Source organism: Hyaena hyaena, unplaced genomic scaffold, assembly GCF_003009895.1.
Source record: "Hyaena hyaena isolate Hyena2069 unplaced genomic scaffold, ASM300989v1 scaffold_637, whole genome shotgun sequence".
NCBI lineage: Eukaryota > Metazoa > Chordata > Mammalia > Carnivora > Hyaenidae > Hyaena > Hyaena hyaena.
In genome coordinates, this window is record NW_024081260.1 from 337,484 (window position 1) to 363,375 (window position 25,892).

The window sequence follows — 25,892 nt, forward strand, 5'->3', positions numbered from 1 at the left end:
GGCTCAGCACTGGACATGAAGCCTATTTGGAAAAAAAAAAAAGATGACAGCAAAAATTTTAAAACTATAACCTATAAGTAAAACAGATCAATGAAACCAGGAGATGGTTCTTTGAAATGATCAGCAAAAATCGATAAACCTTTAGCCAGACTTCTAAAATAAATGACCCAAACACAATCAGAAGATAACAACTGACACCCAATACCACAGTAATACAAAGGATTATAAGAGAATATGGTGAACAATTAATATACAAAATTGGACAACCTAGAAGGAATGCATGAATTCCTAGAAACCTAATATCCCAAACCCGAATCAAGAAGAAATAGAAAATTTGAACAGACTGATTGCAGACTCAATTTCATTGCTGGTAATCAAAAAGCACCCTAGAAAAAAAGTCCAGGACTACATGGCTTCACAGGTGAATTCTACCAAACATTTAAAGAAGCATTAACATCTATTCTTCTAAACAATTCCAATAAATGAGGAAGGAAGGCTTCCAAATTCATTCTATGAGGCCAGCATAAAGACACCACCGAAAAACAAACAAACAAACAAAACCCCCTACAGGCCAATATCTCTGATGAACACAGACACAAAAGTCTTCAACAAAATATTAGCAAATTAATTCTAAGAATATATTTTAAAAAGCATGCATCACAATCAAATGGGATTTATCCCTTAATTGCATGTGTGGTTTGTCATTTGCAGATCAGTGTGCTACCTCACATCAACAAGACAAAGGATAAAAAACATATGACCCATTTTAATAGATGCAGAAGAAGCATTTGACCAAGTACACCATCCGTTCATGGTATAAACCCTCAATAAAGAAGGTTTAGAGGGAACATATCTCAACATACTAGAGGCCATATAACCCACAGCTAACATCAAACTCAGTGGTGGGGGGTGGGGGTGGAAGAGCTTTTCTCCTCAGATCAGAAACAAGACAGATGTCCACTCTTAACCACTTTTGTTCACCACAGCACTGAAAGGCCTAGCCACAGCAATCAGACCAGAAAAATAAAAGGCATCCGAATTGATAAGGAAGAAGGAAAACATTCACTATTTGCATATGACACTACATGGAGAAAATCCTAAAGACACCACCAGAAAACTAGGAGAACTGATCCATGAATTCAGTAAGGTCACAGAAAACAAAATCAATACACAGAAACCGATTTCTATATACTTATACTGAAGTAGCTGTAAATGGAAATTAAGAAAACAGTCCTATTTACAATTGCACCAAAAATAATCAAGTACCTGGGAACAAACTTAACCAAGGAGGTCAAAAAACTGTACTCTGAAAACTATAAAACACTGATGAAAGGAATTGACAATGACACAATCAGAAACAGTTCATGCTTGCGGCGCCTGGGTGGCTCAGTCAGTTATGCATCAGCTTAGGTCATGATCTCCTGGTTTGGGGGTTGGAGCTCCACATGTGGCTCTGGACTAACAGCTAGGAGCCTGGAGCTGCTTCAGATTCTGGGTCTCCCTCACTTTCTGCCTCTCCCCTGACTGCGCACGTGTGTTCTCTCTCAAAAATCAATAAAAAATCATTAAAAATTAAAAAAAAAAATAGTCCATGTTCCTGGAGTGGGAGAACAATTATTCTTAAAATGTCTATACTACCCAATACAATGTACCGACTTAATGCAACCACTATGAAAACACCAACAGCATTTTTCACAGAATGAGAACAAATAATCCTAAAATTTGTATGAAACCACAGAAGACCCCAAATAACCACAACAACCTTGGGGGGAAAAAAAAAAACCTGGAGGTGTTTCAAGCTATGCGTCATAACAGTAGTAATTAAAACAGTATGGTACCAGCACAAAAACAGACACATAAATCACTGGACCAGAATAGAGACCCAGAAAAGAAATACAAGATTATACGGTCAATTAAACTTCAACAAAGGCAAGAATGTACAACTGAAAAAAGACAGTCTCTTCACAAATGGTGTTGGGAAAACCAGACAGCTCCATGCAAAATAATAAAACCAGATGTCAGATGAAAATATGCCCAAGATAAATTAAGGACCTAAATGTATGACCTGAAACCATAAAATCCTAGATAAGAGCATAGGCAGTAATATCTCGGACCTCAGTGGTAGCAAAATATTTCCGGATGTGTCTCCTGAGACAAGGGAAACTAAAGCAAAAATAAACTACTGGGGCCACATGGAGACAAAAGGCTTCTGTGCAGCAAAGGAAACCATCTAAGAGACAAATCTGAGAGACAAAGCAATGAACGGTAGAAGAGATTTATGAACGACAATATCGGATAAAGGGTCAGTGTGTAAAGGAAGAATGGGTGACTACGCATAATAAAATACACTTTTACCATCATCCTTGAATTGAAGGAGTTCACGTTGCTAAGTGTGTGATAAAGGAGGTATATTATGTAAAGCAGTGAGGTCGTACAAGCGCAGTGACCACCACACACATGTATGTACGGTATGTACATAGCACACATATATGCACAGTATCACATAGTGTAAACGCACGTGCGTGCGCAAGTAGCAGCGCTCACAGGTAATGGGCTGGGACCCGCTGGGGTGAAACCGGCAGTAGGGACGATGTTCTGGCCGCGCTGAAGGGATTCGTGCTCCTCTCTGAAGGGGTGTCAGAGCAGACATGGCTTAGCCCAGTCTCATACCGACTTCCAGCCCGCGGGTGTACACCCTGGCGCTCAGTGCCGTCACCCGGAGCCGAGAACCGCGCTTACCCAGCCTCAGCAGCGCTTCCGCCCAGACTCCAGCGGCAAACAAGCCAGGCCATGGGGACTTCCAGCCAGCACTCGCTGGCTACTTCCGCTGCTGCTCTTTGGCCTCCCTGCTGGCAGCTGGTTGAGGGGTAAGAAGTGCCCCACTCCCCACTCCCCCAAAGTAGGACCTCCCATAGGGAACCACGCTGGCTCTAGCCTTCCAATTCCCAGCCCATGTATGGATCCCTCCCTAATGGGAGAGGAAAAAGAAGGCTTCAAGGAAAAAGAAGACTTCAAGGTCACCTAGATATACACCTAGGTGCCTACATCCCCCATGACCTTGCAAACTGAGACAACTTAATCAGACTGCGTGTTTATGTGTGTTGCCATATATGGGAGACAAAAAAGTAGAAAATGTATTTTTTTTAATTAAAAAAAATTTTTTTTATTTATTTCTAGGAGAGAGAGAGACAGCGTGAGCAGGGGAGGGTCAGAGAGAGAGAGTCACAGACTGAAACAGGCTCCAGGCTGAGCTGGCAGTCAGCACAGAGCCCGACGTGGGCCTCGAACCCACGAACCGCGAGATCATGACCTAAGCGAAAGTCGGACGCTTAACCACTAAGCCACCCGGGCGCCCAGAAAATGTATTTTTAAAAAACTATGCCATGTGATGTGGGCCGCTTAGTTCTTTGGGTAGGAACCTAACTGAGCGGTGCCAGCGCTAGTACAAGTTGCTTCCTGGAAAGAAAAGCCTCCTGGAAAGAAAAACCTAGGTGTCAGGACTCTGTGCGAGAATCCTGCTACATTGCTTGTGGGCTCATTTGGGATTTGGAGACGGGGCATTTCCACCTCCCTTGCCACCAAGATTCGAACCTCGCAGCGCTGGGAAAAGCGACCTCTCCTGGCACCAGCGGACCTCTTGGTCCATAGGGGACTAGCCTCTCCCAGCAAGGGGTGCGGGGAGGGCCCCGTGTGCATTAATGGAACCCCTGAGGCCCAGGAACCAGCTTAAGGAGCACCACCCATCTGATTGGTAAAAACACAGGTTCGTTTTAGTAGACCTGCCCCTGGGAGCCTGATCACCTCCCAGAGTTGCACTAGTAAGTCCTCAAGAGGAGAGAAACAAAGCTACAACTCTAAGGCGCTAGATGTAGGGCGGTGGGCTGGAGTCATTGTGTGAATGTGTGTGACTTGAGAGGACAATGAGAAGGTTCCAACCTGACCAAGGGCCGAAGCGAGTGTGGACTCCCGATCTGCAGTTCCATAGCAACCTCATGGCCTACGGCGGAGTTGGACTTCCTCGGGAGTCTGATCCGGGTCAGGGATTGAAACTGAACCCGCCAATGCTAAGAGGAGCCTGAAATATCTCCGAGAGGAGAGCGGCCGGAAACGGACAAAGCGGGTGTGCGTCCTTTCCAAACTGGTCCCCCTCCTTCCCTGATCTTCCCCTTCTTGTGCGTGAAAGTCGTCTGTTAGGGGGAGGAAATGGGTGGAAAGCAGAGTAAACCGACTCCCCTAGAGTGTACGTTGAGGAATTTCAAAAAGGGATATTCAGGAAATTACGGTGTAAAATTAACTCCTGAAAAGCTCCGGACATTCTGTGAAATTGACTGGCCATCCTTTGGGGTGGGCTGGCCCTCTGAGGGCTCACTTGATAAGGAACTAGTTGGCCGGGTGTTCAGAGTCATTGCAGGGGACCCAGGCCACCCTGACCAATTTCCTTATATTGACTGTTGGCAAGACCTGGTCCTGTCCCGGCCTCCATGGCTAAAAGTCTGTACTGAAGAGAGCTGTAAAGTAATCCTGGCTCGCCTCACGGCTGCCTCCAAATACCGGCCAGAGGTTAAAAAGCCTGTACTGTCAGGAGAACCTGAGGAAACCCCGCCACCATGTGTCCCACTGTACCCTCACTGCCACCTGAGCCTCCAGCAGACCTCACTGCAGAAACCTCATCGGAGTCTGTCCCCAGCACCACCGACCCCTCCCCCCCCGAAGTGTGACTGACTCACCCGAACCACCAGTCTTAACCCCCCATACACCTCCTGAACGGCGACGACCAGAGAATCAGGCCAGCAGAGGCAGCCCTTCCCTACAGCCACACCGGGGAGCCCCACAGATGCCGCTGAGGGAAATTAGGGGTCCTTTCTAGTATGATCAGGAAGGCCAGATCCAAGGAGGCCAGCGTGTTTACATGTACCAGCCCTTCACCACTACGGATCTCCTGAATTGGAAGCGCCATGCCCCCTCCTATACGGAGAAGCCCCAAGCTGTGATTGACTTAATGCAGTCCATAATTCAGACCCACCTGGACTGAGTGCTGCCAACTACTTTTGACCTTCTTCAGTACAGAGGAGCATTGCTGAACTATTCAGGCAGCCATAAAATAGAGGAAAATGCCCCGGCTGGGACACTAGACGCCCAGGCCTATGCTGAGACTCACTTTCCTGGGGAGGACCCCAAATGAGACCCAAATGACTTATGTATAGATGGAGGGCTTGCAAGGATTGAGCAGTATAAAGAAGGCCTTCTAAATGGGATAAAGAAAGGGGGAGGGAAAGGCCATAAATCTGAGTAAAACATCAGAAGTGCTCCAAGGGCCGGAGGAGAGCCCAAGCCAATTTTATGAGATTGTGTGAGGCATTCCGTCTCTATACTCCCTTTGATCCAGAAGCACCTGCCAACCAGCGGATGATTAATGCGGCTTTCGTAGGCCAGGCCCAGGGAGATATGCAGCACAAGCTGCAGAAACTAGGTTTCACTGACATGAATATCAGTCAGTTGCTAGAAGTAGCGACCCAGGTGTTTGTTAACCGTGACCAGACAGCACGGAAGGTAGAATGATGAAAAATGCAAAAATAGGCAGACTTGTTAGCTGCCACCCTGGTGAAGCAGCCAAGACACCCCCAGAAGAAAGCCCCGCTGGGAAAGGGCCAAATCCAGAAAGGGGAGCAGCGGGGAGGAGGGTCTCGCCCTAGATCGAAACTAGGCTGGAATCCGTGTGCTTTGTGCCGTCAGGAGGGCCACTGGAAAGGTGAGTGCCCCCAGCGACCAGATGATTCTCAGCAAGATCCAAACAGAAAAAAGGGACCATGTGGTCCAGGGCCGGTACCAACTGGCCCCGCAGCCTCACGGGGCCCCCAAGAATGATTTTGTGGGGCGAGCCGCCGTGGATGACTATGAGGAGGACTAGGACAGACCGGGCTCTATTTTGCTAGGCCCCCGGGAGCCCCTGGTCAGAATGAAGGTGGGGGGCCGACCCATTGACTTTATGGTAGATACTGGAGCACAACACTCAGCAGTGACCCAACCCGTGGGCCCCCTCTCACGGAGACAAGCCACCATTGTGGGGGCCACAGGCGATCAGATACGTCGTCCCTTCCTGTTACCTCGACGATGCAGTTTAGGTGGCCACGAAGTCACCCATGAATTTCTGTACCTCCCTGACTGCCCTGTGGCTCTAATGGGCCACGACCTACTGGGAAAACCGCAGGCCCAGATCACTTTCAACTCCCAGGGACGGGCTGCTCTGACCCTCCGAAAACCAGAGGCAAAGATTATGACTCTCACGACTCCTCAGAGGGAGGAATGGCATCTCTATAGCCTCAAGGAAAAACCGCAACTGGTGCCTGAGCTTCCTTTTAAGGGCCCAGGGGTGTGAGCTGAAGATAACCCACCAGGACTGGCGCGAAACGTACCCCCTGTGGTTGTTGAACTAAAGCCTGGGGCAGAGCCCACCCACCAGAGACAGTACTTCATCCCTCGCAAGGCACAGGTCAGGATCCAAAAGCCACCGGGAAAGACTTAAAGTATGGGATCCTCAGGCCATGTCAGTCGCCCTGGAACACACCCCTCTTGCCTGTTCAAAAGCCAGGCACAGATGATTACTGGCCAGTTCAGGACCTGAGAGTAATAAACCAGGTGACTGTCACCATACACCTAGTGGTCTCGAACCCCTATACACTTTTGGGGCTCATTCCTGCTAAAGCCACTTTCTTCACCTGTTTGAACCTTAAGGATGCCTTTTTCTTCATCCGCCTAGCCCCTCAGAGCCAATTGATTTTTGCCTTCCAATGGGAGGACCCTAAAAATGGTGACAGGGGCCAATTAACCTGGACTAGGTTACCTCAAGGGTTCAAAAACTCCCCAACCATTTTTGGCACTGCATTAGCCTCTGACTTAGAAGCCTTCCCAGCAGATCAATAGGACTGTGTCCCGCTTCGGTACGTGGATGACTCGCTATTAGCTGGGAAGTCCCGGGAGGGTGGCATGGAAGGGACTCGGCAGCTCCTTAGCCTCCTATGGAAAGCCGGCTACACGGTCTCAAGGCAAAAGGCCCAGATGTGTCAAGAAAGGGTTCAATATCTTGGCTTCCACTTATGTCAGGGGCAGCGTCAGCTCGGCCCAGACAGAAAGCAGGCCGTTTGCTCTATCCCGACTCCCGCAAGCCGTCGCCACGTTCGAGAGTTTCTCGGGGCTGCAGGTTTCTGTAGGATCTGGATACCTAACTTTTCAGTCCTGCCAAAACCCCTCGATGAGGCTACAAAGGGGCGGGAGAAAGGGAACCCCTGATATGGGAGTCAGGACAGCAAAAGGCTTTCGAGGAAATAAAGCGTGCGCTTACGAATGCGCCTGGTGTAGGGCTCCCAGACATGACCAAGCCCTTTGTTCTGTATGTCCATGAGCGCACTGCTATTGCAGTGGGAGTAGTGACTCAGATGTTGGGATCATGGCATGGCCCGGTGGCATAGCTCTCCAAGCAACTGGACTCCGTGGCCCAAGGCTGGCCCCCCTGCCTACGGGCACTAGCAGCCACGGCACTTTTAGCGTCTGCGGCCGACAAGTTAACTATGGGACAGGAGTTAACAGTTCGAGTGCCACATCCGGTATTAACATTCACGGAATACAAAGGACAATACTGGCTCACCAACGCCAGGACGGTCAGGTATCAGGGAATGCTATGTGAGAATCCGCGCATTCACCTAGAAGTGGTACGGACCCTGAACCCTGCAAGCCTATTGCCTGTCGGGCCAGGCCAGCCAGACCATGACTGCATTGAAGTCATGGATGAGGTGTTCTCCAGCAGACCAGACTTGCGGGACCAGCCTCTCAAAGACCCCGATGCTGAATATTTCACTGACGGTAGCAGTTTTATCGAAAGGGGGGAACGTCTTGCAGGATATTCCGTGGTGACTCTAAACTGTGTCATTGAAGCAGAGGCCCTGCCGAAGGGGACTTCGGCACAAAAGGCGGAGCTAATTGCCTTAAGCCGAGCCCTCCAACTGGCGGCAGGGATACGTGTTAACATATGCACAGACTCCAAATACGCCTTCACCACTCTCCACGCACATGGGGCCTTATATAAGGAAAAGGGTCTAAGGAACTCAGGAGGAAAGGACACAAAATACGGTAAGGAGATCCTTGAACTCCTAGATGCCGCATGGGCCCCTACAAGTGCGGCAGTCACGCATTGCCGGGGACATCAAAGGGGGGACACCACGGCTGCGCTGGGAAGCCGAAAGGCTGACCGAGAGGCAAAGCTAGCAGCTTCCAAAGGAGCAATAAAATCAGCGGCTTTAACTGCTGCGCTGTTCCCTAACCCACTGACAGAATGGGACCCTAATTGCTCACACCATGAAAGTACTTGGTTTCAGACTGAAAGTGGCAACTACCTCCCAGGTGGAGGGTGGAAGTTTGACGATGGCCGGATAGCAATTCCTGAGGCCTTAGCTGACGCAGCCTTTGTCACGCAGTTCCATCAGGAAACTCACATCGGCCGGACAGCCCTTGAAACAATGTGAAGCCGGTATTTTTACATCCCTCGGCTCTCCAGCTTAGCCCGAGTGGTATGTGAGCAATGTGAAACCTGCGCCCGAAGCAAGCCACGTCAGGGGCCCAAGGCCGCCCCTGGAGTACAGAGCGTTGGGGGAGCCCCCTTTGAAAATGTGACGGTGGACTTCACGGAGCTCCCCCGGGTTCGGGGATGGAAATTCCTGTTGGTCTCTGTATGTACTTCCTCAGGCTCGGTAGAAGCTTTCGCTACCCGCAGAGAAAAGGCACATGAAGTGGCCCGACTCCTTCTCAAGGAAATTATCCCACGATTTGGGATCCCTACCACTACGGGTTCAGAGAACGGGCCAGCGTTTGTAGCTGAGGTGGTGCAGCTGGTGGCAAAGGGGCTAAAGATAACCTGGAAGTTACACACGGCACACCGACCCCAGAGCTCCGGAAAGGTGGGACGAATGAACAGAACCTTGAAGCTGCAATCAAGTAAACTGTGCCAGGAGACCCACCTGCGCTGGGACCAGGTGCTGCCAATAGCCTTGTTAAGAATCAGGTGCAGCCCCAATAAGCAAACGGGGCTTTCTCCTTATGAAATCCTTTATGGGCGCCCTCCCCCAATTGTTAAGGGGATAAGGGGAGACTTAAATGAGATAGGCAATTTAACCCTAAGGCAGCAAATGCAGGCTCTGGGCTCTACTCTAGCCACTCTACACCGATGGGTTAAAGAGCGATTGCCTGTGAGTCTGACCGCAGATGCTCACTCCGTTGAGCCAGGAGATGCTGTATGGGCAAAGGGGTGGAGGGGCTCGTTCCCTGTCATGTTGTCCACCCCTACTGCAGTAAAAGTAGCAGAGGTAGGTCCCTGGATTCACCACAGCAGAGCGAAGCCGGCATCTGGGGACTGGGAGTGCATTCCTGATCCGTCCACACCGTGTAAGCTGACCATACGGAAGAAGCGAGCTGCCACGGCGGAGACTCCAACGGAAGACTACAGCCCTGCTTTAGTCACTCCGGAAGCTGACTAATCTACACATGGCAGAAGCTTGAGGAATCGCCGGTCCGAAGAAATAAATAGACTGTCCTTATTTCTTACATCTGCCTCTTACTGTAATGCACGGTCACCCCTTGTCTCTCACTATTATTGCAATTTTTGCTTTACTTCTTGCTATTGGATTGGCGGAGGTTGCCCCATCCAGCTGGAAATGTGGCGAAAGGTTTCTGTTAGCACTCACTTTTCTCTTGTGGGTAGGATGTTTTGTTGGTATTGGTTGTTTTTAATTTGGACTCCGCTTGTAAACCTGAATCTCTCATCATGTGATCCATGTATTTGCATAACCAGGTCAGGCCAAGGAGTCACCTGGACCCTACTGTACCGTACCCATTTCTCATGCCAGGGAAAGGTCCTATGGACATGCATACACAATAAGACCACCTATTCCATCTGCCACTGGGGAAGTCAATACACTTGCTTTGACCCACAGTACTCCCCAAATGAAGATTGGTTAGAAGTTTGATGTTACTGGGGGGAGGACGCCTTGGTCAGCTGGACACAAATCACAAACCCCAAGCGCCCGGTTTCAATACTGTTTGATGTGTGTGCAGTTATAGGTCTTGGCCCAGAAGCATCCCATATACAGAAAAAGCCAACACTTGTCATGGAGAGCCCGAGAACTCTTGATATACCATGTGGAGGCTTAGATTGGGAGTGAAAATGTTGACTCAATGACAAATACATGTGTAAGGAAAATGGTTTATGTGCCTACACACCTGAGTTTCTATGTCCCAGTTGGAGCTGTGTTTCATGGACTACATGGAAGAAAAGGGACTCAAAAGAGGGCTGCTAAGGGGCGCCTGGGTGGCTTAGTCGGTTAAGCGTCCGACTTTCGCTTCGGTCATGATCTCGCGGTTCGTGGGTTCGAGCCCCGCGTCAGGCTCTGTGCTGACTGCCAGCTCAGAGCCTGGAGCCTGTTTCAGTCTGTGACTCCCTCTCTCTCTGACCCTCCCCTGCTCACGCTGTGTCTCTCTCTCTCTCTCTCTCCTAGAAATAAATAAAAAAAACATTAAAACAAAAAAAGAGGGCTGCTAAATCAGATGGTCAATCAAAAGCCTATAACCCTGTTAATTTCACTATCATTAATTTAGAAGATTACAAATGGCAATGGGACATTCGAATTGGCATTAAAATTTATGGGAGAGGCAGAGACCCAGGGACTGTGCTATATTTCAGGAGGGTCACCGCCACCATCCAGCCATGTCCCACCAAGTCTTTCACTCCTATGCGGAAATAAAAAGTAGTCCCTCCCCCATTTCAGTCACAGCAAGGAACTTATTTCTAGCCCTGGCAGAGACTGTAGCCCAAACTCTGAAGATCTCTTCATGCTATGTATGTGGGGGAACCAACATGGGGGATCAATGGCCATGGCAGGCCAGAAAATTGGATCCCCTCAAGCCTTATGATGGAACAAAATACCCCAGTTCTACTACCGGGGTTTGGCTCTTCAAAACCTCAGTCATTAAGAGCTGTCTTGCCCGATGGGAGGAAAAATTCACCATCCCTGTTGGAAACTTAACATGCCTGGGCCAGGGTTTTATAATTCAACCACCTGGGAAACCCAGTGATGGGGGTCCCCGGGTCACCCTGAGCCAAATCCTCACCCCTTGTTCAACTTCTCTCATCTCCGGGAGGCCTGGGACAACACAGACGCTGCCATCGAACGGCGGGCCCCAGGGGGACTATATTGGATATGTAGGAGAACAGCCTACACAGTACCCCCTTCAGGCTGGTCAGGGTCATGTGTGCTGGGAACTATCCGCCCATCCTTCTTCCTACTCCCACATGCAGAAGGAGAACATCTGGGAGTTCAAATATATGGAGATAGGAAAGTTCAAAGAAAGCAGAGTGCCTTGCAAATTGGCAACAGGAAAGATGATGAATGGCCTCCTGAGTGTATAACCCATTATTATGGCCCTGCCGCCTGGGCGGAGAATGGGTCTTGGGGCTCCCGCACCCACATTTATATGCTAAACCACATAATTAGACTGCAAGCAGTTGTATAAATTATAACCAATGAAACTGCCAGGGCTCTTAACTTACTAGCTAAGCAGCAAACCAAAACGTACAATGCAATCTACCAAGATCGCCTGGCCTTAGATCACCTGCTTGCTTCTGCGGGTGGTGTTTGTGGAAAATTCAACCTGAGCAACTGCTGCCTACAGACAGATGATGAGGGAAAATCATAGAGGGGATCACAGATCGAATGAGAAAGGTTGCTCATGTCCCAGTCCAGACCCGTAACTGTTGGAACCCCGGAGTTATTTGGAGGATGTTTTCATCCTTCAGGAGATTCAAAAACCCTTGTAGGTCTTGTCCTCCTAATTCTGTGCGGATGTTTGATCTTACCTTGTTTAGCTCCCTTGATTGTACGATCGGTTTTCAGCCTCGTTGAGACTATGGTTGAGAGAAAAATGGCCACTCATGTAATGATGTTATGGAAATATACAGCTCTAAGCCAGGATGATGCTCTTTGACCCAAAATAGAGGAGTCCGAGCATCAAAGGGGGGAATGTGGTAGGGACCCCTCCTTAAGGAGAGAGAAAAAGAGGAGAGAAGACTTCAAGGTCACCTAGATATGCGCCCAGGTGCCTACATTCCCCATGACCTTGTAAACTGAGACAACTTAATCAGACTGAATGTTTATGTGTGTTGCCATATGGGAGACAAAGAAATAGAAAATGTATTTTAAAAAAAACAACCTATACCAGGGGCGCCTGGATGGCTCAGTCGGTTGAACACCGACTTCGTTTCAGGTCATGATCTCGCAGTTTATGAGTTTGAGCCCCGCATCGGGCTCTGTGCAGAAAGGTCAGAGCCTGGAGCCTGCTTTGGATTCTGTGTCTCCGTCTCTGATCCTCCCCCACTCATGCGCTCGCTCACTTGCGCTCTCTCTCAAAAATAAATATAAAAAAACTTAAAAAAATAAAATAAAAAATTAAAAAAAAACCGATTCCATCCTAAGAGGAAAGTACATTGCACTCCAGGCCTATTTCAAGAAATTAGAAAAAGCGCAAGTGCAAAATCTAACAGCTCACCTAAAGGAACCAGAGGCAGAGCAACAAGAGCACCCCAAACACAGTAGAAGAAGAGAAATAATATATGTCAGGGAAGAAATAAACACAGAGACCAAAGAAACAGTGAACAGATCAATGAAACCAAGAGTTGGTTTTTTGAAAAAATAAACAAAATTGACAAACCTCTAGCCAGGCTTCTCAAAAAGAAAAGAGAGAGCACCCAAATAGACAAAATCATGAATGAAAATGGACTGATTACAACCAACCCCTCAGAAATATGAGCAATTATCAGGGAATACTATGAAAAATCATATGCCAACAAATTGGACAACTTAGAAGAAATGGATACATTCATAAACACACACTCACTACCAAAATTCACACGGGAAGAGGTAGAAAATCTGAACAGACCCATAACTAGTGAAGAAATTCAATCAGTTATCAAAAAAATCTCCCAACAAATAAGAGCCCTGGACCTGATGGCTTCCCTGGGGAATTCTACCAGACATTTAAAACAGAATTAATACCCATTCTGAGATCTCAAGCCATTCCAAAAAATAGAAATCGAAGGAAAACTTTCAGATTCATTTTATGAAGCCAGCATCACTTTGATTCCCAAGACAGACTGAAACCCAGCCAAAAAAGAGAACTATAGGCCAATATCCTTGATGGATACAGATGCAAAACTCAACAAGATACTTGCAAATTGAATCCAACAGCACATAAAAAGAATTATCCACCAAGATCAACTGGACTCATTCCTGGGTTACAGGGCTGGTTCAATATTCACAAATCAATCAATGTGATCCATCACATCAACAAAAGATAAAAACCATATGATCCTGTCGATAGATGCAGAAAAAGCATTTGACAAAACACAGCATCCCTTCTTCATAAAGACCCTCGAGAAAGTCGGGATAGAAGGAGTCTACTTCAACATCATAAAAGCCATCTATGAAAAGGCCTCAGCTAAAATCATCCTCAACGGGGAAAAACTGAGAGCTTTCCCCCTGAGATCAGGAACACGACAGGGATGTCCACTCTCACCACTGTTGTTTAACATGGTGCTGGAAGTCGTAGCATCAGCCATCAGACAACAAAAGGAAATAAAAGGGATCAGAATTGGCAAAGAGGAAGTCAAACTTTCACTCTTCGCAGATGACATGATACTCTGCATAGAAAACCCAACAGACTCCACCAGAAGCCTACTAGAATTGATCCATGAATTCAGCAAAGTTGCAGGGTACAAAATCAACATACAGAAATTGGTTGCTTTTTTATACGCCAACAATGAAGCAAAAGAAAGAGAAATCAAGAAACTGATCCCATTCACAATTGCACAAAAAACCCATAAAATACCTAGGAATAAACCTAACCAAAGATATAAGAGATTTGTATTATGAAAACTACAGAAAACTCATGAAGGAAACTGAAGAAGATACAAAGAAATGGAAAAACATTCCATGCTCATGGATTAGAAGAATAAATATAGTTAAAATGTCATTACTACCGAAAGCAACCTATGCATTCAATACAATACAATCAAAATTGCACCAGCATACTTCTCAAAACTAAAACAAACTATCCTAAAATTTGTATGGAACCACGAAAGACCCCGAATAGCCAAAGTAATATTGAAGAAGAAAACCAAAACGGGAGGCATCACCAGACTTTAGCCTCTACTACAAAGCTGTCATCATCAACACAGTATGGTATTGGCACAGAAACAGACACATAGACCAATGGAATATAATTGAGGACTCAGATTTGGGCCCAAAAGTGTACAGCCAACTAATCTTTGACAAAGTAGGAAAGAGTATCCAATGGAAAAAAGACAGCCTCTTTAAAAGATGGTGCTGGGGGGCCCCTGGGTGGCTCAGTCGGTTAAGCACCCGACTTCAGCTCAGGTCATGATCTTACGGTTCCTGGGTTTGAGCCCCGCGTCGGGCTCTGTGTTGACAGGTAGCTCAGAGCCTGGAGCCTGTTTCAGATTCTGTATCTCCCTCTCTCTCTGACCCTCCCCTGCTCACGCTATCTCTCTGTCTCTCAAAGACTAAAAAAAAATTTTTTTTTTAAAAACACAACAGATGGTGCTGGGAGAAGTGGACAGCAACATGCAGAAGAATGAAACTAGATCATTTTCTCACACCATGCACAAAAATAAACTCAAAATGGATAAAAGACCTGAAAAAGAGACAGGAAACCATCAAAACCCTAGAGGAAAAAGCAGGAAACAACCTCCTTGACCTCAACCACAGCAATTTCTTACTTGACACATCCCTAAAGGCAAGGGAATCAAGAGCAAAAATGAACTATTGGGACCTCATCAAGATTCAAAGCTTCTGCACGGCAAAGGAAACAATCCATAAAACTAATAGGCAACCGACAGAATGGGAAAAGATAGTTGCAAATGACATATCATATAAAGGGCTAGTATCCAAAATCTATAAGGAACTCACCAAACATCACACCTGAAAAACAAACAACCCAGTGAAGAAATGGGCAGAAGACATGAGCAGACACTTCTCCAAAGAGCACATCCAGATGGCCAACAGACACATGAAACGACTCTCAGCATCCCTCCTCATCAGGGAAATACAAATCAAAACCACACTGAGATACGACCTCACGCCGGTCAGAGTGCCTAAAATGAGCAAATCAGAGGACTCTAGATGCTGGCGAGGATGTGGAGAAACGGGCACCCTCCTCCACTGTTGGTGGGAATGTAAACTGGTGCAGCCCCTCTGGAAGACAGTGTGGAGGTTCCTCAGGAAACTAACACTAGAACTCCCCTATGACCCAGCAATAGCACTGCTAGGAATTTACCCAAGGGACACAGGAGTGCTGATGCAGAGGGGCACATGGACCCCAATGTTCATAGCAGCACTCTCCACAATAGCTAAAACAGGGAAAGAGCCTAAGTGTCCATCAACGGACAAATGGATCAAGAAGATGTGGTTTATCTATACCATGGAATACTACATGGCAATGAGAAACAATGAAATCTGGCCTGTGTAGCAACATGGATGGACCTTGAGGGTGTTATGCTGAGCGAAATAAGTCAGGCAGAGAAGGACAGATACCATATGTGTGCACGTATAGGAGGATTAGGAGGAACTTAACGGAGGACCGTTGGGGAGAAGAAGGGGGGAAATAGTGGGGGAGAGGGAGAGAGGCAAACCATGAGAGACTCTTGAATGCTGAGAACAAACTGAAGGCAGCTGGGGGGGAGGGAAAGGGGGATGATGGTCATGGAAGAGGGCACTTGATGGGATAAGCACTGGGTGTTATATGGAAACCAACTTGACAGTAAACTATTAAATATTTAAATAAATAATTCAGTTTGTTAACAAAAAAAACAAAAGAAAAGAAAAAAAAAACTATGTCATGTAATGTGGGCCGCCCAGTTCTTTGGGTATGAACCCAACTGAGCGGTGCCGGGACAAATAAAAGTTGCTTCCTGGAAAGAAAAGTCTCGATGTCACGACTCTGTAGGAGAACCCTGCTACAGCCCCACCCCCCACTTCTCACCTGCCACAGAAATGGGTTTTTCACCTGTTGTCTTCCCTTCTGAGATGTCCACCCACCCACCCCGCCCTCAGCCTTTCCACAACGGCACAGAGACGTGAAGGAACTAGTCCACAGTCACACAGCTGCAGAGAAGCGAACACCTGAGCTGTGCTGACAAACTAGAGCACTTCGCTGAGCCTGCTGCAAGCCCCCCCGTCTCCCAGTGCCCCGCGTCTCCCAGCGCCCCCCGTCTCCCAGCGCCCCCCACCCACTCCCTCCCTGTCCATCCTCTCCCTGCCCCTCCCAACCTCCCCCCCCCACATTCCCCTCTACCACCCACCCTATCCCTGCCCCTATTCCTTCCCATTCCCCCCCATTCCCGCCCCTCTCAACAATTACCCTGATACTTGTGTGTGAGGCACCACCTACTCTTTCTAGATGAAGGAACAAGCAACTTTCTAGGCGCAAAAACAAAGTTTCCAGGCACTTAAAAGGAAACACTGGATGGGGCGTCAGCCTCAAATGTGAACATCAATCAAGTACAACATCAAGCCGGGGCGCAGCTCAGGTTACTCAATTCTAAGGGCCTGTGGTGAACAGCCACGCCCTCTCTTCTGCCGGGACTGTGAAGAGTATTACACAAGCCCAATGGAAAGCTGTTTTCATTCCATCCTTTAGGGCCTTTGCCCCACCTGATCCCTTTGCTGGGAGACGCACCCTCTCCCCAGGTTGGACTGAGTCGCCCCCTCACCTCCCCGATAAAGGAAATTGTCAGCTTTTCATGTCTGTGGGCCCTGCGCCTGCGCTCCCAGGGAAGCTGTACTTTAACATTTACCAAGGTCAGAACGACTGGGCAAAACCTCAAAGCAGGGGCTCTATTTCTGCCCTGAACACACATTGTACCTCTGCCTGGTTAAAATTACCAAAAAGCATTTCTGAACACAAAAGAAAAAGGAATCACTTTCCCGGTCGCCATAAGATTAAAGCCATACGGCCCTGCAGTTACCAGACGGTTACACAGCTCTGAAACCCCTTTGTCTAATGATTTGCAACTTTTACCAAGAAAAAACGTATATACCCCAACACCAAATGTTCCCTTACCAGAGCTCTCTTCTTGAGGACTGTGCATCCCTGGCAGCTTCCTGCGGGCTTCAATACAAAACTCTCTTCCGTTTTTTTTTTTGTTTTTTTTTAAAGAAATTCTAAAAGGTTTGCTCCTTCTGTGCCAACATTTCTCTGTGTAGCTGGTAGGATCTCAGAGCAACTTGCCCGAAACCCCGGGGATGCTCGGGAAATCAGCACCGGCTTCCTGCAGGGGCCGTTATGCCCGTGACTTCGCAGCCCCTCGCAAGTGTATCTGATGAGTTCTCCTGCTCTCCAGGCCTTCTCAACTTGAGCTGATGGGCCTTTGAGCTGTCAAAGGTTACGGGTTGTGTTCTCTAAATGGAAATAACCCGGAGGGGGAAGTTTATGGGTTGGTTGTCTTAACTTGACATTATACTAATTGATGTTATTAATCTAAGGCTTCTGTTCTCCTCTAGGAGTTTCCTGTCTCAAGGTTTGTCCAGGACAGACACACATAAGGGCTGATCGTCCGGTGCTCTCAGCCCCTTGGACGGTCTTAGGCCTTGCTGGGAGAAACCGAGGCACATGAGAGCATATCACGGCTGTTTAGAAGTGACATTCAAGGGGGCACCCTCTCTATCTACCACTTTTAATATCCTTAGATCTTATTCAAGCCTTAGTCTAAAAATAAACTAGGGGCACCCAGGTGGCTCAGTGGGTTGAGCATTGGACTTCGGCTCAGGTCATGATCTCAAGGTTCTGAGTTCAAGCCTTGCGTTGGGCTCTGTGCTGACAGCTCAGAGCCTGGAGCCTGCTTCCGATTCTGTGTTTCCCTCTCTCTCTGCCTTTCCTCTACTTATGTTCTGTCTCTCTCTCAAAAATAAATAAACGTAAAAAAAATTGTTAATAAAATAAAAATAAACAAACTAAAATGAATGGGAACTGTGTTTTAAAACTGCTGGAAAACCACCTCCCACCCCCAGGGAACGCTGATGGGCTATCTGGACAATACATACGAGCCTATACCTGCAAGTCCTTACTAACGGGACAATGTAAGGAAAACCCAAGTGGAGTTCTTCTTTTTTTTTTTTTTTTAATATTTTTATTTATTTCTAGGAGAGAGAGAGAGAGAGACAGCGTGAGCAGGGGAGGGTCAGAGAGAGAGGGAGTCACAGACTGAAATAGGCTCCAGGCTCTGAGCTGGCAGTCAGCACAGAGCCCGACGCGGGGCTCGAACCCACCAACCGCGAGATCATGACCTAAGCGAAAGTCGGACGCTCAACCGACTAAGCCACCCAGGCGCCCCCCAAGTGGAGTCCTTCTTGAGATGCCTGGATTGGTGTTTGTGCGCCATTACAGAAAGCCAGCTGGAAGACTAAGCAATCAGAAAATAGGAAGCCATTTGGTTCAGTCAGTAAAGCCCCAGCTGCAGGGAGGAACCAGCACTGACAGAGACACCCTGGGCTTCATTTGGTTGGTTTGTTGCTGTAGCTTTTGGTATCTTTGGATAAAACCGACCATGTTCTAACTGGAAAATGGAAAGTAAGTAATTAAATCCATAAATTATAATGCTATCTTATGATTAAATTTGTTTTAATAAAAGGGAGATATTTGGAAATCGGGTCTTTAAATGTTTTTTCCACAAATATTAACGAGACTTAGAGTAGCAGGTGGTTAGATTCTAACAGGATGTCTGGAGGTCAGCCGAGAAGTCAGGGCCAGTGGTGGGGAGGACCAGACGCCTAGCCTCGCAGCATCCCGGAACAAACAGGCCCAAGATCACTGACAAGGGAGGCTGGAAACCCCTGACCAAATAATGAAGACCAGGCAAAAACACCCCCCCCCCCAAAAAAAACACAAAAAAACCAAAACCTGCTTCCAAGAAATTCCAGCCCCAAAGAATGGATATTCCACTCCCTTGTTAACAACTGTCAATTAAAGACAGAAACACAAGCCCTAGGGATGCAGCTCTCTTGAGCTCACCCACTCTCACATCAAGAGGGTACTTTTTTTTTAAATTTTTTAATGTTTTATTTATTTCTAGGAGAGAGAGAGAGACAGCATGAGCAGAGGAGGGCCAGAGAGAGAGGAAGTCACAGACTGAAACAGGCTCCAGGCTCTGAGCTGGCAGTCAGCACAGAGCCCGACGCGGGGCTCGAACCCACGAACCACGAGATCATGACCTAAGCGAAAGTCGGGCGCTTAACCGACTAAGCCACCCAGGCGCCCCAAGAGGGTACTTTTTTTTTTAATGTATATTTATTTTTGAGAGAGAGCAAGAGAGACCGCGTGAGCAGGCGAGGGTCAGAGAGAGGGAGCCACAGAATCTGAAACAAGCTCCAGGCTCTGAGCTGTCAGCACAGGGCCTGACGAGGGACTCAAACTCATAAACCATGAGATCATGACCTGAGCCGACATCAGATGCTTAACCGACTGAGCCCCCAGGTGCCCCTCAAGAGTGAACTTTTTAAATAAACTTTCCCCCGTGTGTCACTCATTTGCTGTGTCCTTGAATTCTTTCTTCTGATGCGACCAAGAACCTCTAGTGACCTCTTTGGGACAGGCTGTGTTGAGACCACAGGGCCCAGGGTCTCCCCAGTTTACTGGGCAACATTCGGACCAGATCATTCAAACAGAAAGTGAAAAATAAAATGAAAACATTCCCAGATTCTCCCTTCCATTTTCTCTCTGCTGCAGGCTCGCCACATTCGGCCTTTCTTCCCGTCTCTCCCCCTGCACCCCCTCCGGAAGGCCTCCTCTCTCTGCTTCTCTCCTTCACCCCTCTGGCCTCCCGTGGCCGCTTTCTCCTCTGTGAGCTTTTCTTTGCCTTGTGAGTAGAGAAGGTGAGAAGGGAAGGCGAAGGGAAGGTGCTGCGCCCTGGGGTGGGAAACCCGAGGGGCTGAGCTCAAGTTCAGGGTGGTATGTGGTAGCAGCATAGGTAAGGACACCTCAGTGGGGACCTCGTCCCTGGGTCCTGAACGCCCAGAGAGCCCACAGGTCTGCAGTGCTCGCAGGCCCGGCTCAGGCACAAAGAGGACAGAAGCCTCCAGGCAACACGGCAGGTGCCGTTCAGACTCACCGGTGTGAAGATCGGGCTGAATTTGCCTGCGCCAGAGGGGACACGACCTCCCCCACCGCCCTCGGGGGCACCTGACGCCTCTTCCACGGGGAACACAGCTTTAGGGACTACAAGCTGCTGACCAAGGAGGCTGCGGGGCGGGGGGGGGGACACTGCACCGGCCTGGCACCCCCTTCGCATCTCTGAAGGGCCATATGGCCTTGGCGCTCCAGGAACCGGCAGCAGCACTGGGAGTTGCTGAAAATGCAGATTCCTGGGCTCCGTTCCCATCTCTTGAATTAAAGTCTGTATTTTACGGTCCCAGGTGATATGTGGATACTCTAATTTGATAAGCATTATTCTAGACAATCTGAATTTAGCTAATTGTTCTATAAGGAAAACCGATTCACACACAGACTTTTTTTTTTTTTTAAATAACCTTCACAAACAAAGGTTTTAAGCACAGTATTCTTACGCTGAACTTTTACTTCCTCTTTTTGGAAATTCTGTTTCAGATTTTGACTGTGGAGACGACAAGTATAATGAGAACGTCCACAGAGTCATTCAATGCCCTCTGCAGTTCTAGCGCGCTTACAATCCCACCTTCATTCATTCGATGGTATCGCTTCTTTCCTAAATCACAGTGCACAGTGTGTGAGAGCTGTCCTAAGTGTTTTGAAGTTTGCGTTAACTTCATCCTACGTGCCCTGGGGGAAGGGCGTTGTTAGCACCCCTATCACTGATGGGGAGACCGCAGTGCAGGGTCACTAGAGTGTTACCCAAGGTCACGTGGCTCACAAACGGAGGGCAAGACTGGACCCCACACTGGCTGGCGCCACAGCCTGAGCAGAACTCCGACAGGCAGCAGGTGGGCAGCCCCTCTCCTCTACGCGGCCCCCTCGATGCCGCCTGCAGGGGTCCTCGGTGTCGCTGACTCACCTCCAAAAGGCAGAGGCAGGGGAAGAATGCGGGCGGAGAGGCTGTGAAGGAGAAGAGTGCACCGAGCAAGGATTCACGTGTCTGCTTATCATTTATGACACAGCTGGAAACCGGAAATACGGGAACGGCCTGCACTTGGGTGTCACCTGCACACAGCGCTCTAAGCCGTCGGAACCCCACGTTTCACACCACTGACAACGCTGCTTAGGGAGAACGCCACTCCCTCTGGTGACCATCTACCGCGTTCCTTGGGGAGACCACGGCACTGACTCTTAGATGCGTTTCAAATGTAACTTTCACAGGGAAAAAAAGAGCATCTCATCTTAATATCCTTTGAATTTACCCAATCTTTAACAAGTATACACAGATACCAATTTTTCAGTTGTTCAGTATTCAGCATCACTCAAGAACAGCCCCTCCACAGCAATTTACCCCCAGGTGATTTTGGTCACTTTGGAGGGAAATCATTAGAAGTGAAACAAGGGATAGGGAAGAAGGGGGCTGCCCAGAGCTGCCCACATCCACGGTGGTTCACCCGGGAGACCCCGGCACCCAGGCTGCAGACAAGCTGCTCCTTCTAGAGCCAAATACATGTGGTAAAAACCAAAGAAGCCACTTGAAAAGCTGACTTTCCAAGAAGGCCCCATTTAAGGGTCTGGGGGTCTGGGGACTTAGGCCAGTTTGGCAATGGTGTGGGTTCTAAAATGCCTAGTGAGGTTGCAGTGGTGCCCAAAGGCCTTCCCGCACTCGGCGCAGGCGAACGGCCTCTCCCCGGTGTGGCTCCTCTGGTGCTTGCTGAGGAGCGTCCGCCGGCTGAAGCGCTTGGCACACTGGCCGCACTGGAACGGCCTCTCCCCGCACTGGAACGGCTCTCTGGGAGAGCCCCGCGTTCTGGCTGAAGGCCTTGCCGCAGACGCCGCAGCGGTAGCGCTTCTCCCCCGTGTGGATCCGCTGGTGCTGCACGAGGTACGAGCTGAGGCGGAAGGCCTTGCCGCACTGCTCGCACGCGAACGGCTTCTCCCCCGTGTGGCTCCGCTGATGCTCCACCAGGCCCGAGCGCTGGCTGAAGGCCCTCGCGCACCGCTCGCACGCGAACGGCTTCTCCCCGCTGTGCGTCCTGCGGTGCTGGCTGAGGACCGAGCTCTGCGCGAAGCCCTTCCCGCACTCGCCGCAGCGGTGCGGCCGCTCTCCGCCAGCGCGCCCCCTCGGTCTCTCCGCCCTGCTCCCCCGCTTACAAGCCTCTCTGCAGTTAGAGTTGAAGGGAGCATCTCTTTGGAGTCTGCTATTTCCAAAATGTTCCGCTTCTTTCAAAACTTCTTGCTTCGACGCCAACTCCTGGCCTTCCGGTACAAGGTCAGCACCTGGAACAGTAATGCCCCGAACAACGTCACCTCTTTGTCGCTCATGGAACGGCGCAGCCACGGGATGGGGCATCGGAAGATCCTGCCGAAACACACACGCTCTCAGGCCACAGAAGGGCTCCGGGGGACCCCGGGGCCAGAGCAGAGCCAGAGCACTGCTGTGAGGCTGGAGGGGCCCCGGAGGGGGTGACGCTCCCGAATGGACGTGTCTAAGCAGGCACTGTTCCGTCTTTTACACACACAACTCATTAAATCCCCAGAGGACTCTAGGGCTTCCATCCCGTGGACGTGTGAACGGAAGGTGCAGGGTGGCCGCCTGGCCTGCCCGATGTCACAGAGCTGCTAAGTTGCTGCGCTTAAACTACAACACAGGCCCTCTAACCCCACAGTCCACACCCTTAACTCCTACCCTACCCAGGACCACGGGAGATCCCAAGTGGACCCACTGAAGTCCTTACCTGGTTCCCCAAATTTGTAGGGACCAAGAGGGTCACATTTGAGCTGTGTCTCTGTGGCCTGAAGCTGGATGGCTCTTGATTCCTGCTTGGCCTTCACACGCACCCCGTCCTCTGACAGCACTTCCGACTGGTCAGGGGCGCCATCTGGGGCCTGGAGGCAGGCAGGTGTATTTGGGTTCATAAGAGAGGCACGTGCAGGCCCAGGCTAGTACACGACGGAAGGAGTCACACGGAACCATCCGAACGTTCTGTAGAGGACAGGCACGGGACAGGCCCAGGGTCCAATCCCTGCTGCGGCCTGATTCCCTGCCCTTGAGTGTGAGCTGTACTTGGTGACCCAGGAGTGATGGTCTACAGCTGCTGAGACCGAGTCACACAAAGCACTGTGGCTCCCTTCTCACGTTCCCTCTCTGTCTCTGTCTGGGGGAAGACAGCTGACACATGAAGACACTCAGTGAGCCCGACGCAGAAATCCACATGACAAAGACCTACGCCCTCCTGCCAACACCAGCATCCACGGGGGGAGCCATCTCAGAAGTGGCTCCACCAGCCCCAGGCAAACTAGGAGGGGGGCCCCTCTGCACGGGGCTGGAACAGGCCCCAGGCCTGCAGCGCACCCACTCCAGCGACCCCAGCGCTACCCCTCACCTCACTGTGTGTGGGTTCTGGGTGGTGCGGACTAATGGGGAGCCTGTGGCCCTGACTCACCGTAAGGCCTTGTTGCTCTGTGCCTCAGTTTCCCTCTCCATCTCAGGAGAGTGGGTTAGATCACCCCAGCCTCACAGGACTGGTAAAAATGGAATCCGAGTTCAGAAAACAAATCTTCACTGCAATCCCCATGAGAGACCCTCTTGAGCAGCTCCCTAAAGCCTGACGCACGGAGTCTATGAGGTAACACGGGGGCTGTTTAAGCCATCACAGCTTGGGGGTAGTTTGTTACACAGCAACTGAGAACTGGCTGTAGCCAGCTGGCCCGGGTCACCGACTTTACCCTTTGTTCAGTACACGGTGTCTGGGGCCCCATCTTCCAGCTCTCACCTGGTTCTCTGGCTCACTAAGCTCCCTCTCCAGATCCTCCAGCACGGTCACCGCCTCGTCCCCGCTGTCCGGCTGCTGCTCCCGCACCCAGGCCTGGAGCCCGGCGGGCAGGATGGTCAGGAACTGCTCCAGCACCAGCAGCTCCAGGATCTGCTCCTTGCTGTGCGTCTCGGGCCGCAGCCACTGGCGGCACAGCTCGCGGAGCCGGCGCAGCGCCTCGCGGGGCCCGGGGGTCTCCTGGTAGCAGAAGTGTCTGAAAAGTAGGCGGGAGGCCTCCTGAAGAGAAAAGCTGCTCTCTCGAAGGAAGGTCTCCCGGTCCCAGGAAGGGCCCTCCTCCACCTTCACAGCCCCAGGTCCGGCCTGCTCCTCCACCAAAGCCATCCTGCTCAGAAGGCTCCCTCCAGCCTGGGGGAAGGGAAGAGCACACACCTGATGATAAACCGCTGTTTTCACGGAAGTGAAAACGTGCCAGGAAAAAAAGTATAGGAACAATGAATGTCATGCAACCGTTATGTTCATAAAAGTACATCTGGGGCTTTACTGACCTTTGTCTAGAATCTGGAGAAAAGCATGTGGTAGATAACTGCCCTGCTTCCTCACTCTTTCCAGGACCTTCCCACTGCGAGTCTGTGCTGAACCACGTGACTGGATTTGGCCAGTGTAACATCAGCAAGCGCGGCACAAGCAAAGGCCTGGGAAGGACCAGTGTGATGCAGCTGGTAGCCTCGCCCTCCACGACTGTGGGGAGCAGGGCCCACTGGCCCCCTGATGACAGGGGCACGTGGGCCCTCCCAGCCCAGCTGACAGGCAGTGGCCCCAGATGTGTGGCTGAGCCTGGACGCGCTGCAGAGCTGCTCGGCGGGCCCCGCTCACTGCAGAGATACAGGTGAGTCCTGCCCGGTCAGCTGCACCCCACAGGTTCCTGTGCCGAATCAGGGTTTGTGCTGCAGGCCACCAACGTTTCGTGGTTCTTACACCACGTTATCATGGCAACGAAAACCTGAAACACAGGGCTGGCCACTGGGGCGGGAACCAGCCAAGTGCAGAGCAAGATAAAGGGAAATTTACTTTACACAGAATACTCTACTTTTCCTGATTTGTGTACCATTTGAAAAACTTATTGCAAGAAAACAAACGAAAAATAAATAGTAGTGACTTAAAGACCTGCTAGACAGTCGATACACAGCAGCATCAGGTAAAGAACGGGACACACGTCAGACGATGAGTGCTATGACAGAACTCAACCAAGTACCCAGAAAGCAGAGAGTAGAAAAGGTGATTCTGACTGGGTACGAGCTGTGAGAATATGTGGCTTAGGGGCAAATGCGTTTGAATTAGGCCTAAAATAACAAACAGGAACTTGTCAGGCAAGGAAAGGGCGACGGGAGGGGACCCAACAGGACCACAGCCATCGAAGGATGCAGAGGATCTAGGGACTCGTGGGGGTCCTGGTGGCTGGACTGTGGATGACAGCACGTGGGTAGATGTGTGGGAAAGGTACGGTGGGAAAGAGGCACTGCGCTAGAATAGAAAACAGCCTTGAACTCTGGGCTGAGATGTTTAGACTCTATCAGATGGAAACCTGAAGGGCAGCCAGGCTTTCATGTCACTGTCACAGCATTAGATCTGTATTTAGAAACACTAAGGAAAACTCAGGAAGGAAATCTTAAGAATATGTTGCAGGGTTGCAGACTGTAAGCCAGGAGGCCGAATGGTGGTCACACCGACAGTTTACTTCATTTTTAAAATTTTTTTTTAAATGTTTCATTTATTTCTGAGAGAGAGAGACAGCCTGAACAGGGGAGGGTCAGAGAGAGAGGAAGACACAGAATCCGAAACAGGCTCTAGGCTCTGAGCTAGCTGTCAGCACAGAGCCCAATGCAGGGCTCGAACCCA

At 49.7% G+C, this 25,892-nt stretch overlaps 1 protein-coding gene across 1 annotated transcript; it reads right to left on the reverse strand.

Moving 5' to 3' along the window:
- Nucleotides 1-21,433: 21,433 nt before the first annotated feature.
- ZSCAN31 (zinc finger and SCAN domain containing 31) lies at nucleotides 21,434-24,459 on the reverse strand. Its single transcript, XM_039257576.1, is given in 4 exon segments — nucleotides 21,434-22,006; nucleotides 22,008-22,500; nucleotides 22,959-23,109; nucleotides 23,997-24,459. Coding segments are annotated over 4 exon segments (1,221 nt in total). The 5' UTR covers nucleotides 24,378-24,459; the 3' UTR covers nucleotides 21,434-21,810.
- Between the last annotated feature and the right edge of the window lie 1,433 nt (nucleotides 24,460-25,892).